The sequence below is a fragment of the Poecilia formosa genome, unplaced genomic scaffold (genome assembly GCF_000485575.1).
Source record: "Poecilia formosa unplaced genomic scaffold, Poecilia_formosa-5.1.2 Scaffold795, whole genome shotgun sequence".
Classification (NCBI taxonomy): domain Eukaryota; kingdom Metazoa; phylum Chordata; class Actinopteri; order Cyprinodontiformes; family Poeciliidae; genus Poecilia; species Poecilia formosa.
The window spans coordinates 40,118-53,253 of NW_006800734.1; the positions used below are offsets into that span (position 1 = coordinate 40,118).

At 38.4% G+C, this 13,136-nt stretch overlaps 1 protein-coding gene and 1 long non-coding RNA gene across 5 annotated transcripts in view; one reads left to right on the top strand and one right to left on the bottom strand.

Annotated features, from left to right (window-relative positions):
* dus2 (dihydrouridine synthase 2) overlaps nt 1–13,136 on the top strand; it is a 25,207-nt gene that overhangs the window by 7,042 nt on the left and 5,029 nt on the right. For 3 of the 4 annotated variants that reach the window (XM_007543296.2, XM_007543294.2, XM_016666778.1), the window contains exons 10-15: nt 2,849–2,935; nt 4,137–4,305; nt 5,911–6,032; nt 6,162–6,302; nt 6,682–6,769; nt 8,338–8,411. In XM_007543296.2, coding sequence (XP_007543358.2) covers nt 2,849–2,935; nt 4,137–4,305; nt 5,911–6,032; nt 6,162–6,302; nt 6,682–6,769; nt 8,338–8,411 — 681 coding nt within the window. Of the gene's footprint in view, nt 1–2,848; nt 2,936–4,136; nt 4,306–5,910; nt 6,033–6,161; nt 6,303–6,681; nt 6,770–8,337; nt 8,412–8,815; nt 9,329–13,136 lie in introns of those variants that run through there. The other variant, XM_016666779.1, reaches the window with a different exon arrangement.
* Nucleotides 8,974–9,782, bottom strand: LOC107834844 (uncharacterized). Its single transcript, XR_001660667.1, has 2 exons — nt 9,224–9,782; nt 8,974–9,176 (listed from the first exon to the last, which is right to left on the bottom strand). It is a non-coding gene; the product is annotated as an uncharacterized LOC107834844 (long non-coding RNA).

Below are 13,136 nucleotides of genomic sequence, written 5' to 3' on the forward strand. Positions count from 1 at the left end.
TTTTCCTGTTTTGCTAGTTTTGACTCATATTATATTTAGAAAAATAACCTTAGTAAATACGCCCCCTAGACCCCCTAAAAATTATGATTTCTTTTTTTTTTAAATATATATATTTATTGAGTTTTCAAAATACAACATACATAAATCATACACAAGAGTATGAAGCATATACATATTTAACAAATTACTGTATAAGAAAAATATACTCTTACCAAAACAACAGTACAAATAAAAACATACAATAACTAAAAATAAAATAAAATAAAATAAGAACAAGTCAAGGCAATTATCTAAATAACTGGATACAGTGCACTGGTTACCATTTACACAACCTGGATGGTACAACCTGTCTATAAAGGCACAGGTGGCATACTAAGAGACTGAACGAGCGTGGGGGTCACTCTTAGACTGAGAAAGATGGTCCAAAAACGGCTGCCAGATACTACAGAACTTATTAGTGGAGCCCAAAACATCATACCGCAGTTTCTCCAAATGAAGAATCTCAGTGAAATCGCTTAACCACATTTTAAACTGAGGAATCTTGTCAGTTTTCCACAATCTTAATATTACTTTCTTAGCCGTTACCATTCCATACATCACAGTCGTTTGCATAGAAATGCTGCGGCTCCTAAGTGAAGGAGAATATCCAAACAATGCAATCTGGGCATCTGGAACCAACGTGCATCCATACACTTCGGAAAACAAGTTAAAAATGTCACACCAATATTGGAAGAGTTTGGGGCATGACCAGAACAGATGCGCCAGGGAGCCATCAGCGGACTTACATTTATCACATTTTGAAGATATTGAGGGGAATATTCTGTGCAATTTCATTTTAGAATAGTGGAATCTATGAAACACCTTGAACTGAATGAACTGATGTCTTACATTGATAGAACATGACCGGATCCTCCCAAGACCCTCTTCCCAGACTTCACTCCCAATCTGCAAACCCAGCTCCTCCTCCCACGCAACCCTCAAGGAGTTTGTGGTGAAATTGATTTGCTCTGCAAAGATGTCAACAAAGCTTGAAATTATTATTTTTGATTCTGGAGAGCCCAACAGCATTTTACATATCTTATTTTCTTCCGGAAGAGATACAAAATTTGGGATGTTAATTCAAACAAAATTTCTAATTTGCAGATATCTAAAAAAATCCGCATCCGGAAGAGAGAAACAGCTCTTCAACATTGCAAATGAAGCAAACTTTTTGTTAATATACAATTTTTTCAGCGTAATTAGGCCTTTTAGTCTCCAATTTTTAAATGATATATCCGATAGCGATGGGGGAAAAGCATGGTTACGGTAAATTGGGGCATGAACTGAGGTCTCTGGTAGGTTACAGTATACCTTAATTTGTTTCCATATTTTCAAACAATTTAAAACAATCAAATTATTTATTCCACTATTTGTTGGAGATATTGGTGCCGAGAAAAGAAGTGCCGAAAGAGAACTGTTTATAACACTAGTTCTTTCAATAGCCACCCAAGGGGGAGAGTTTGCAGGAAGTTCCTGAGCATCACCTTCCTGCCAGTATACCAGGGCCCTTGCATTCGCTGCCCAATAATAGTGCTGGAAGCAGGGTAATCCTAACCCCCCCATCTCTCTTAGTTTATGTAAATGAGTTTTTGATATTCTATGAGCTTTAAAGCCCCAGACAAAATGCAAAATTATTGAGTCCAATGATTTAAAAAAGGCCTTTGTTAAAAAAATAGGCAGACCCTGAAAAAGATATAAAAATTTAGGCAAGGACACCATCTTAATAACATTAATGCGGCCCATCATTGAGAGTGGGAGTGTTCTCCATTTATCAACATCTTTCCTAAGATTATCCACTTTTTCTAAAAAGTTAAAAAAAATTATGATTTCTTTTAAGGTCAGAAAGCCATCACTGCATCCTGGCTCANAATGGAGAAAGAAGAGAAAGAATACTGAGGAGAAACCTCAGTATTCCCAAATTAGTGATAGATGAGAGTCCTCTCTTTTGTTTTGATGTCTTTTTTAAAGTTACTTGATGGAATGTAGTGTGGTGCACTAATTCCACACCGAGACCTTCAGCATTTGTCCAGGTTTAACACTGTGCTGTATCTGTAGAGCCGACTGAACTGAACTGCTATATAAAGACATTTGGTACAAATATCTTAATCTATCATTTACCCCCTAGAGCTCTGCTTTTCACTCTGAGGGTACACTCAAGCTTTTTTTTTATTATAAACACAGACACATCAGAGTAGAACTATTTTTTTTTTACTGTTTTTATACATTGTGTTCACAGCTGTCATGTTTTGTTTCTAAAGAATCCATACATCATAAACATGCAGAATGAAACTCATGCTTGCAGATTTTGAGGTTGTACATGAGATAAAAATGGCCTGAAATGCCAAAAAGGTAATCTACACAGATCTAGTCTGCCTTTTACTTTCATTTTATCTTTAAAAAGAAGTGGAAGTTTGAGATTGGTTGCTTTTACCTTATTCTCTACTATTTTGTAGATTTGTTTTATTCAAATGTAAACTGCTTTGAAGACCCTGTGCCATAGCACTTTAGTCTATTAGTGAAGTTGTTCTTACAGTGTTGCTGGAAACTTCATTAATGAGATATTTTCCCACTTTCTGAACCTTGGAAGTTGGTAAGGTTGTGCCACATTTTTCTCAGCTTTCCTAAAAAAATAACTGTTTGTCAAAATAAAGGAAGTTCTTTTCCTCTTTTGAAAGCTTTTAAAGCCAAAAAATTGTACAGCATAACTTATCTGACATTTTAACCTGGACACATGACTTGCTTAAGTGAGTGTGAAGCTGCAGTGTTGGTTGCAGTTGATCCTCATGTCATTTTTCTGGCTGTTGCTCAGGTTTAAGGACGAGCGTCCCAGACATCCTGTCCACTGCGATTACATTCAGGCTGTTGCACAGGCTGTTTCAATCCCTGTCATCGCAAAGTGAGTATCAGTCATCAGCCACTGCTCTGACTTTCTGTTTCACTAAAACACCAAACCAGTATAAAGGCAGCTGCTGGGACCTTTCTGGACCACTTTTTCTCTGGTTAAAATGTCTGTAAAGGCAATGCAGAATTGACTTTAGTAACCTTTTATTTATTTATTTATTTTAACCAAATGACTATTCTTCTTAACATGTTATTTTTTAAAAACTTCTAAAGTTTTATGTCTCAAAGGGAAAAAAGGGGTTTCTTTTTCCTGTTTTGCTAGTTTTGACTCATATTATATTTAGAAAAATAACCTTAGTAAATACACCCCCTAAACCCCCTAAAAATTATGATTTCTTTTAAGGTCAGAAAGCCATCACTGCATCCTGGCTCATTGTGAAAATGTTGAGCCAATGCAAATTGCCATTCTTATTCAAATCATTAATTAATCAAACACTTTTATTAGGCTCAGTTTCACAAGCCAGACCCAGATATGATCATTGTCAGATCCTTAGAATCTAGAAATCACTCAAAAATAATCCTTCTTACAACATGAGCAGTGTTTCCTCTGGGGACTTTGCCCTGGGGGGAGAAAGGCTCATTTTTTTTGGGTTGCACATTGATCGCTTTTTAAATATCAATAATCTGACAGAAAACTGCAATTGGTGCATCCCTACTGTCTCTTCACAACAGAAATAAGTTTCTGTTGCTGATATTTGAATGAGAGTAAGCTGCTGCCATTAAAACAAAACTTAGCACGTTTAACTCTTTCTTTTGGACCCAACAGCCTTTTTTACTGTGTGCGTCCGGTGGGGTCACACGGAGTGTGAGCTTTTACAAAGTTTTTTTGTGTGTGTGTGGTTTTGGAAACTGCTGGGACAACACCCAGCTTCCCTGGACTCTGATAGGGACATTTTCCCCGCTCCTCCTGAACGTCACGCTAAGACCGCGGCATAGTAAAAACACTGATGTCCTGCTTTTCTGTGCGCTCTCTTACATTTCATAAACTAACAGTCAAACATGGTGCTGGTTGTGTGAACGGTTTGCTTCCTCAAGATCATAATGGATTGAATCAGGAATTCTGCTCTCTGTCGGAAACCCATCAGTACAATTATTGCTTCTACCCCTTTTTTTTTGGTGTGTTTTGTCTTTTTTTTTTAATCCAAAGCAGTTTGCAAAGTTGCTTAATTAAATGTACTGTATCACCTGTCCTGCAGTGGAGGTTCTCTAGATTTGGTGAAGACCAACAGTGATATCGAGAAGTTCAGGAAAGCAACAGGAACGTCGTCCGTCATGTTGGCTCGTGCTGCCATGTGGAATCCGTCTGTGTTCTGCAACCAGGGGCCACTTCCTGTGGAAAAAGTCATGGAGGAATACATTAAATATGTAAGTTTGTTACTTGCATCTGAAAAAAGGGAAGAGAGGGGACATCTCTGGAGACGCAACTAGAACATATTTTTGTGTCGTTGTATGTCTTACTATGATTTATTTTCATGGGTATTATTGGTAAAATGAAAAATTGTTGACTTTTATCAAGGTTTTCTATTCATGCAGTTTGAAGACATTTCAGTTTGTCCCATTTAAAGCAGTTGACCACATTGTGCTTTACCCAACCGGGATCTTCTTAGAGAGTGACCAGGCTGATCAGGATGAAGAATTCAAGCGAGACTCATTTTATTTTAGGCTGTAGATTTAAAGTCTTTTTTTAAATCAAAATAAGATTCTATACATTTTTGTCTTAATCGAACCTTTTATTAAGACATATTCTTAACAGGGATGTAACTTTTTAAAAGTTACTATAATTTCTCTATTCACAGTTATGTATTTAATAGAGCATAATCACATAAATCATAGACAGATGTAGCAAACTCTAAAAAAGATAAACCCTCCACAAAAAAGTGAAGTAAATAAAAAAACCTAAAAGTACAGAAATCCCTAATGTATGCTGCATCTAAAAACATCACAAATTATTGGATGGAGTCTATATTCCAAAAGCATAGGTGTTCCACAAAAGTGGGAAACGCTGCTGCATATCCTATCACCAAAGCACAGTTGGCAGCTAAAGAAAGCTAAGCTGCTCTAGAATGGTCCCATTGCAGGAAAGATCACAGCTGATGGAGATGAGTTTGGGATGAGCCAGTGGGGCGACGCATCCACTCAAAATGACATGGACACATATCATTTTGAGTGGCATCAAGTAACTCACTCAGTCTTTGGCTACTGAGCAGTTTCAGGTTTTGCCACCGGGGCTCATAACTGCTTCAATGTGAACAACAATGTGGAGTGAAAACAGTGGATTGTTGATATCAATTAATCAATTATTGATTTTGACTGATTGAAATGTTTATATTGTGATAAGTTTTTTAACCATATTGTACCACACTTGTTCCTTGAAAAGATGTTAATAAAATATGTACTAAGCTTTTAGGGATTGCTTTCACTTTTCAAGAGTTAAATTTAATGGCAGTAATAATGTCATTAGTGGTGAGTATCAGCATTGGAAAATGTTTTTATAGGTTATCCAGAAAGATAGCTCTGGGTAACCTAAGCCACTCTAAGCAAATCCACCAATTTACCTAAAAATAACATTTTAAGCTCTTATCTTTCAGGCTATAGTCTGTCTGCTTCATTGACAGGAACAGAGAGCTGGAGAGAAACCTGACAACTAGTAGATCTGAAACCAGCAGTAAACTAGCAGTCTAAAAGTGAAGAGCACAAAGACTGCAGCTCTTTAAATGGACACATTTCATTTTGTGAAATAAATCACTTTTGAACCCAGGACCATTTCACTGTGGCATGTGGATTAACCTCACGTTTTTTAACATCAGAAATTACAAAATGAACTTCTTTTAGTAAATCAACACTTTGACTTCACAGTGCTATTACTGAGTTCAGCTTGTCAATGTGGTTTTATTACAGCGATATATTCTACATTTCAATCAATGCTGACAATATGCCTCAGGTTTAAGCTTTTGGGTTTCCTGGTTCCAGGCAATCCGTTATGACAACCATGCTTTCAACACGAAGTACTGCCTGTGCCAGATGCTGAGAGACAAGGTGGAGTCTCCACTGGGGAAGCAGGTGCAGGCTGCACAGACCAATGCTGAGATAAGGTGCAAGAGTTGTTTTTTTTTTTCTTCTAAAAACACTTTCTTGTATAAACCAGGAACAGAATGGAATATTATCACTAAGGTGTCTTAGTGTTGTGTAAAGTAAAAATATGTGATTCGACTGTACTGCAGTGAGGCATATGGACTGCAAACATTTTACCAGGAGATCCAGCAGGACCTTCAGGCTAAGATGGCCGCCCTTCAGAGCAGTAATCAGCCTAACAAACCCGTAATCGATGGAGATGTGACCACCATGGCTGTCAAGTTTGAACGGTAAATCTGTCAAATATCACATTTTAACACGACAGCAAAACCCTCTTTTTAGACATGACAGGTGTACCTTTTTGATGTGTGTGTCCTGTACAAACATGGGTTTAAAAGTTTATCATGAGATTTTATAGTTTTTATTGGAATAATGATGAAAGTCAGGACACAAAGTAGTTAAAATCAATTTTTGTTAAAGGGTGTTTTCTACATTCTAATCACATTACCTGCCTTTATTTAACGTTTTGGTTTAGAGACTAAAACTGTTAATTGTCAAATTGTAAACTGATCAGTACATAAAAAGATAAAAATGTGTGCATAATATTGTAAATGGCGGCCAAAAATAATTTTTGATAAACATTATTGTGCGACTTGTTTGTGGTTGCAGCAGAGATTATCCACCCCAGATCACACCCAAGATGTTTCTGCTGGAGTGGAGCCGCAAAGAGAAGTTCCAACAGCCGCAGTATGAAACGGTATGTAAAAGCATCAGGTTCAGTCTGTGGTCAGCCGTTCAGCTTCTGGAAACAAACTCAGGGTTTTACTCTGAACAATGGGGACACTAAGGAACATTTTTATGGCTGAGAAAATGACTCCTGTAATATCTGAAACTATTATTTTGGTGTGATTGGCTCACTTTAAAAGTGGACTATGTAACTTTTATTTAAAAAAAAGAAGTATTTTTTATATATTTGAAACGGTCACTATGTTGTTACAGTATGTTATGAGACAGATAATCTGTGAAAATATCAATCTCCTCCCTGAGTTACTGTTGTGTCTGAAGAAATGTGGTGCTCACAAGTTGTCGCGACCAGAAACAACCAATCAGAGCCAGGAGGTGGGACTTGACTTAATGTCAGTCAGTCTCATGTACTTGCTGCTAAATGTGTGAAACAACTTACTGTTTCAGGACAGCCGTTTTTCTGCCATCATCAGTGGCCATTCTAACTAGCCTGAGCATTCATGACGGGCTGTGCTAGCTGCAGCGTAGCAGAGAGCAAGAGGAAAGGGGGAGGAGGACATAAGCAGCGCCACGTGGAGGGGTGATTGACAGCACTAAGACTCGCCTCCTGGCTCCCGATAAAAAAAAAAAAATATAAAAAAAAAACATCAACTGCTTCCATAAAACTGTACCAGGAAAAACATAGAGGATTCGGCCACAAGGTGGAGCCCTCGCTAACATAGTCTGTAGAAAAACCAGAAACTGGATACATTACTGCAGCAGTAAAACCTGTCCCTCTCATAACACCAATACTTTTTTTTTAATAATTCTAAATGTCACAGAATATCTATAATTTACTGTCTGACACAAAAATAATATTCTGATTTATAATGCTTTATGGCCCCAGAGAGGTCAGACCAAATCCATTTTTCTTAACTGAATGTAAGTATCTGTCACAAGCTCTTCAGTCTTTGCACGCTTTGTGTTCTGTGTTCTCCCCATGTGGGTCTTTTGAACTAGGGTTACCATATTTTGATTTCTAAAAAGAGGAAACGTGGTCCTCCTTTAGGACAACTTCTTCTAGCCCACCTATAAGATGGCTCAGTGATGCTCTGCCAGAGGCAGAGCGATGCTGGAAAGGGAAATCATACAGACTGGTGAATTCTTTTTCTAAAGAAAATCTGGGAACTCCATCTTCCAATCAAGCACAGAAAAGTGAGCTAAGAGACTATTTTTAATGGAATTGCACTTGGACAGGTCAAATTCAGGACAGATGAGTAAAAAAAACAAATCTGCTTATTATGATTGATTTGTAGGAGCAGTCAAAAGGATAAAACATGGCTCCTCTCGCAGTTTCATCCTCCTGATGAGCAGTGACCATCTGGCTGCAGACTGACCAGCTTGTGCAGGCCTCAGAAGAAAAAAACATCCAACATGCAATATTGCATGTAACAAATATGTTTCTAAAGGTTTTGTCAGTGCATGGTCCTTCCTCTTTTTAATGTGTTATACAGATAGTGAGGCAGTGTGAAATGCCAGGCAATCACACATGTTTTCCAAGCTCGCTGCAAACAAAGCAATATTTTTTTTCTTCCTTTTCAGGCGCAGCGCTCTCAGGATCGAGCATTTCAGTCAACTGTGACTGTTGCCAACAAAAAATACAGATCATCCCTTTGGTTAGTACACACATGCATGTTGTTTTTGTCCTCTGTGTGTGCATGTGCGTGTGTGTGGCTTCACTCAGGCAGGTGTTCATGATCATGGCAGTAACCTGACGTACATCAGTCAGGTAAATGAAACATGTTCTGGTAAAAGCATAATCTGCTTCCTGAGTGGCAACTTTAGTTTAAGTAGAAGTACTGAAAACAAAAGGTAAAATTAAAAAAAAAAAACTGAACAAGCTTGCTTTCACTTTTCACCCCAAAACATCTACCATATTCTTTGTTTTCTTGATCTCCAACAAGTTTGTTTTGTGTCTTTGAATGATAAAAATCTATTGTCTGTGTTTGTGTTGTATGCTGCAAACATTTAGATTTTACAGTTAAAAATTAATATGAAACATATTAGTTTTTATTTACAGGCTTTATCTGGTTCTGAAGATATGACCATGCTTCTGTCTGACATTCTCCATGGTGCCAGCTACAAACTGGATTCCAAAAAAGTTGGGACACTAAACAAATTGTGAATAAAAACTGAATGCAATGATGTGGAGATGGTAAATGTCAATCCAAAAGAGCATCATAATAGAGCATAGATGACAGATCAAAAGTTTAATTTGAGTAAATGTAACACTTTAAAGGAAAAATATGTTGATTCAAAATTTCACAGTGTCTACAAATCCCAAAAAAGTTGGGACAAGTAGCAATAAGTGGCTGGAAAAAGGAAATTGAGCATATAATGAACAGCTGGAAAACCAATTAACACTAATTAGGTCAATTGACCTAATTATGGGTTTTATACCCAATCTTATACCCAATCTTGTTTATACAACAAGATTGGGTATAAAAAGAGCTTCTCAGAGTGTCAGTGTCTCTCTGAAGCCAAGATGGTAAGAGGATCACCAATTCCACCATTGTTGCGCAGAAAGATAGTGCAACAATACCAGAATGGTGTTACCCAGCGTAAAATAACAAAGACTCTTAAGTTATCATCATCAACCGTGCATAACATCATCAAAAGATTCAGAGAATCTGGAACAATCGCTGTGCGTAAGGGTCAAGGCCATAAAACTCTACTGGAAGTTCATGATCTCCAGGCCCTTAAACATCACTGCACCTCAAACAGGAATGCCACTGTCAAGGAAGTAACAGAATGGGCTCAGGAATACTTCCAGAAAGCATTGTCAGTGAACACAATTCACCGTGCCATCCGCCGTTGCCAGCTGAAACTCTACAGTGCAAAGAGGAAGCCATTTCTCAGCAAGCTCCACAGGCTCAGCCTGGCACTGGGCCAGCGGTCATTTAAATTGGAGTGAGGCAAAATGGAAGACTGTTCCGTGGTCAGATGAGTCACGATTTGAAGTTCTTTATGGCAGTGTTTTTCAACCACTGTGTCGCGGCACACTAGTGTACTGTGAGTGATCGTCAGGAGTGCCGTGGAAATTATCCAATTTCACCTACCCAGCTACTTTTTTCCTACACTTTGAACCATGTGACTTTTAGCCCCATGCAGGTTTTTCTGTGGATTTTTCTTCAACCACCAAGGGGCTCTTTAGCAGGAAGTGAATCATTGGAAGTCAAAATTGGAAATCAAAGAAGAACGCGCTAATTTTGATTTTGAACAAGCACATGCTAGCAGCAGGCACGACGGAGAAATGTTTTCAAACTCATTATGCAGCTTCTAAGTTGAGGAGATTTGATCGCCAGTACAGGAGGGAAATAGAGCTGCTGCAGAGCCGGTTTTGGTCACTCGGCGTGAACATAACCGGATTTGGAAACTGAGAACTGCGTCCTTAATATATCAAGCAATTATTAGGACGCAGCCCTCTCTGGGTCCTTATGAAAAACCGAGAGCGGCAGAGATGCCAGGGGCCTGTAGCCCGGTGCGGCTGATATATGTAAGTTTCCAGGCGAGGGGTTGGGGATCAAACATTTGAAGGTGCAGTGAATGGTGCGCTGATAGTCCAGGAAATACGGTAATTGGTCTTAAAAGATTTTTTAAAAACAAATATTTAATTATCTTCAAATAATGCCATCAAAGGGTGCGTTCACACTGCAGCCTGAAGTGACTCAATTCCGATTTTTTGGCAATTCCGATTTTTTTGCTGGAGCCGTTCACACTGCCAGTAAATGCGACCTGTATGTGTTCTGCAGTGTAAACGGGCAAACAACCTGAAAGTGTTCCGCATGCGCAGTAGAGGGCGCCATAGCGTTCTAAGTGTTCTGCCAACTGCCATAAAAAGAAGTGCTCAGTGTTTGCGGAAGTAAACATGGAGGCTAACGGTGGAGCTTAGCTTACATATTTGAAGTTGTTGTCCGGCCGGAGCAGCATATTAACAACTTAATCCTCATATAATCCGTCATCGTTGTTGTTGTTTTTTTTCCCACTTGCGCTTATCAGGACGCAGAATAGTGAGATTTGTTGAGAATCGGTGACGTTCAGTTCGGATGAATGCGACCTGAACGTTAGGTCGCATTTGAATTGGATACGTATCGGATATGGGTCACATTCGAAAAAGAATCCGACCTGTGCTGTTCACACTACCATGAAAAGATCAGATACAGGTCGCATTACGTCAAAAAAATCGGAATTGAGTCACTTCAGGCTGCAGTGTGAACGCACCCATAGAGTGTCTCTGATGTAGTGGTGACTAGCGGCGCAATCATGTAATTTTATTATCACTAGATGGCAGTAGGTACAGAGCATTTTACGTTTAAACAAGAGAATTAGTGTTGTGGCACTGTTCAGGTGTATTTTTTTTGAAGTGGACATGTTGAGTGCAATTTGAAATAAGAAATGTAAAATATTATAAAAAATAAATTTTTGTGTTTATTTGATTCCTATTCAAGACACTTTGATAAGAATGACTATATATAGGCGGCTACAGAGTATCTTTGTTTACATTTTTGGTTGGTGGTGTGCCTCGTGATTTTTTCAATTAAAACAATGTACCTTGGCTCAGAAAAGGTTGAAAAACACTGCTTTATAGAACACTGGGACGGCATGTCATCTGGACCAGAGAGGACAAGGATAACCCAAGTTGTTATCAACGCTCCGTTCAGAAGCCTGCATCACTAATGGAAGCTTGCCCAGACATGGGCAGCTTGCATGTCTAGAAAGGCACCATTAATGCAGAGAACTATGTTCAGGTTCTAGAACAACATATACTCCCATCTAGACATCATCTCTTTCAGGGAAGACCCTGCATTTTTCAACAACATAATGCCAGATCACATTCTGCAGCAATCACATCATGGCTCTGTAGGAGAAGGATCTGGGTACTGAAATGGCCAGCCTGCAGTCCAGATCTTTCACCTATAGAGAACATTTGGCGCATCATAAAGAGGAATGTGTGACAAAGAAGACCCAAGATTATTAAACGGTTAGAGGCCTGTATTAGACAAAATGACTTGGAATTTCAAGTCATTTTGAGTTTTTTTTTTTTTTTTTTTTTTTTTTTAACAATGTCCCAATTATGCTAATAATAGACCAAGTGTTCTTAAATCAAACACACTGATGCACTCATTGCAAATAAAGCCCAGTAGTTTTGAATTTGGATGTGCTAAAATAAATATCTGTCAGTCCAAGTGGGGTTAAATTTACAGCTAATTTCACATCTCAGTATTGGTAAAAGCATGTTGCGTGAATCAAGCTTGCCAGAATCACTAACCAAGACACAAAATAATGTGGCGCAATACCATCCAGAAACACTCAGAACCGCCCCACAGTGATACGTTCAGGGTCCTTACAACTGTAGAATTTTTTACTTTTACAGCAGTTTCTGAAGGATAGCAAAATTACTGGGTTTTGATTTGTTTTCTAGCAAAATTATACCACATGGAAATTATACCACTTGGAGATGGTATTTCAACGACCATCATGCCGCCATTTGAAGAATTATAACTGAAAAATCAGTAGACTTAATCCACCGACTGCAATAAACAATCCATTTATTGTCAATATAATTTCCAAACATAGATGTCTTCAAATACACCCATATCTGTCAAATTTTGGATTTGAGAAGAATATGGGAAATGTCTCTGTCCAGTGCTACCGTCAGAGGAGGGGGGCAGTAAAACTAACATAAGAGCTGGGGGGCGGAGGGGAGGAGAGGATATTTATGGAAAAATAGAACGGGAGCAGGGTGGGAAAGAGGTGTAAAAAATCAGTTTCCCTTATGAATCCACCATCCATCAATAGGCGTAAATCCCAGGAGGATGTGGGGGTCAGGACTCCCTCAATCTTGGAAAAGTCTAAAATTGTCCCCCCTCCAAGGAAATTACAAAAGAAACCATTGTATTTAAACAATATCAATATAAAAAAGGCAATAGAAACAAAGAACAAAGTAAATCTGCTATTCATCTAAGAAAAAAATTAGAATCATGTTTTAGGTCCTCCCCCCCATTGTTAGAACAATGGTTCAGTCCAAAGTGTAGGAGGAGCAACAGCTGCACTACTGAAGGACACAGTCTCCTTTAGAGCCGCTAAGTGAGGAGGTAGCTGTGGCTCTGCAGCACTAACAAAAATTGTCCAGTAAATCAATACTTAAAGAAAAAGACATCTAACACGTTTTATTTACTTTCACTGGTAGAAATACACTGCTCAAAAAAATAAAGGGAACACTCAAAAAAAAAACATCCTAGATCTGAATGAATGAAATATTCTCATTGAATACTTTGTTCTGTACAAAGTTGAATGTGCTGACAACAAAATCACACAAAAATCATCAATGGAAATCAAAT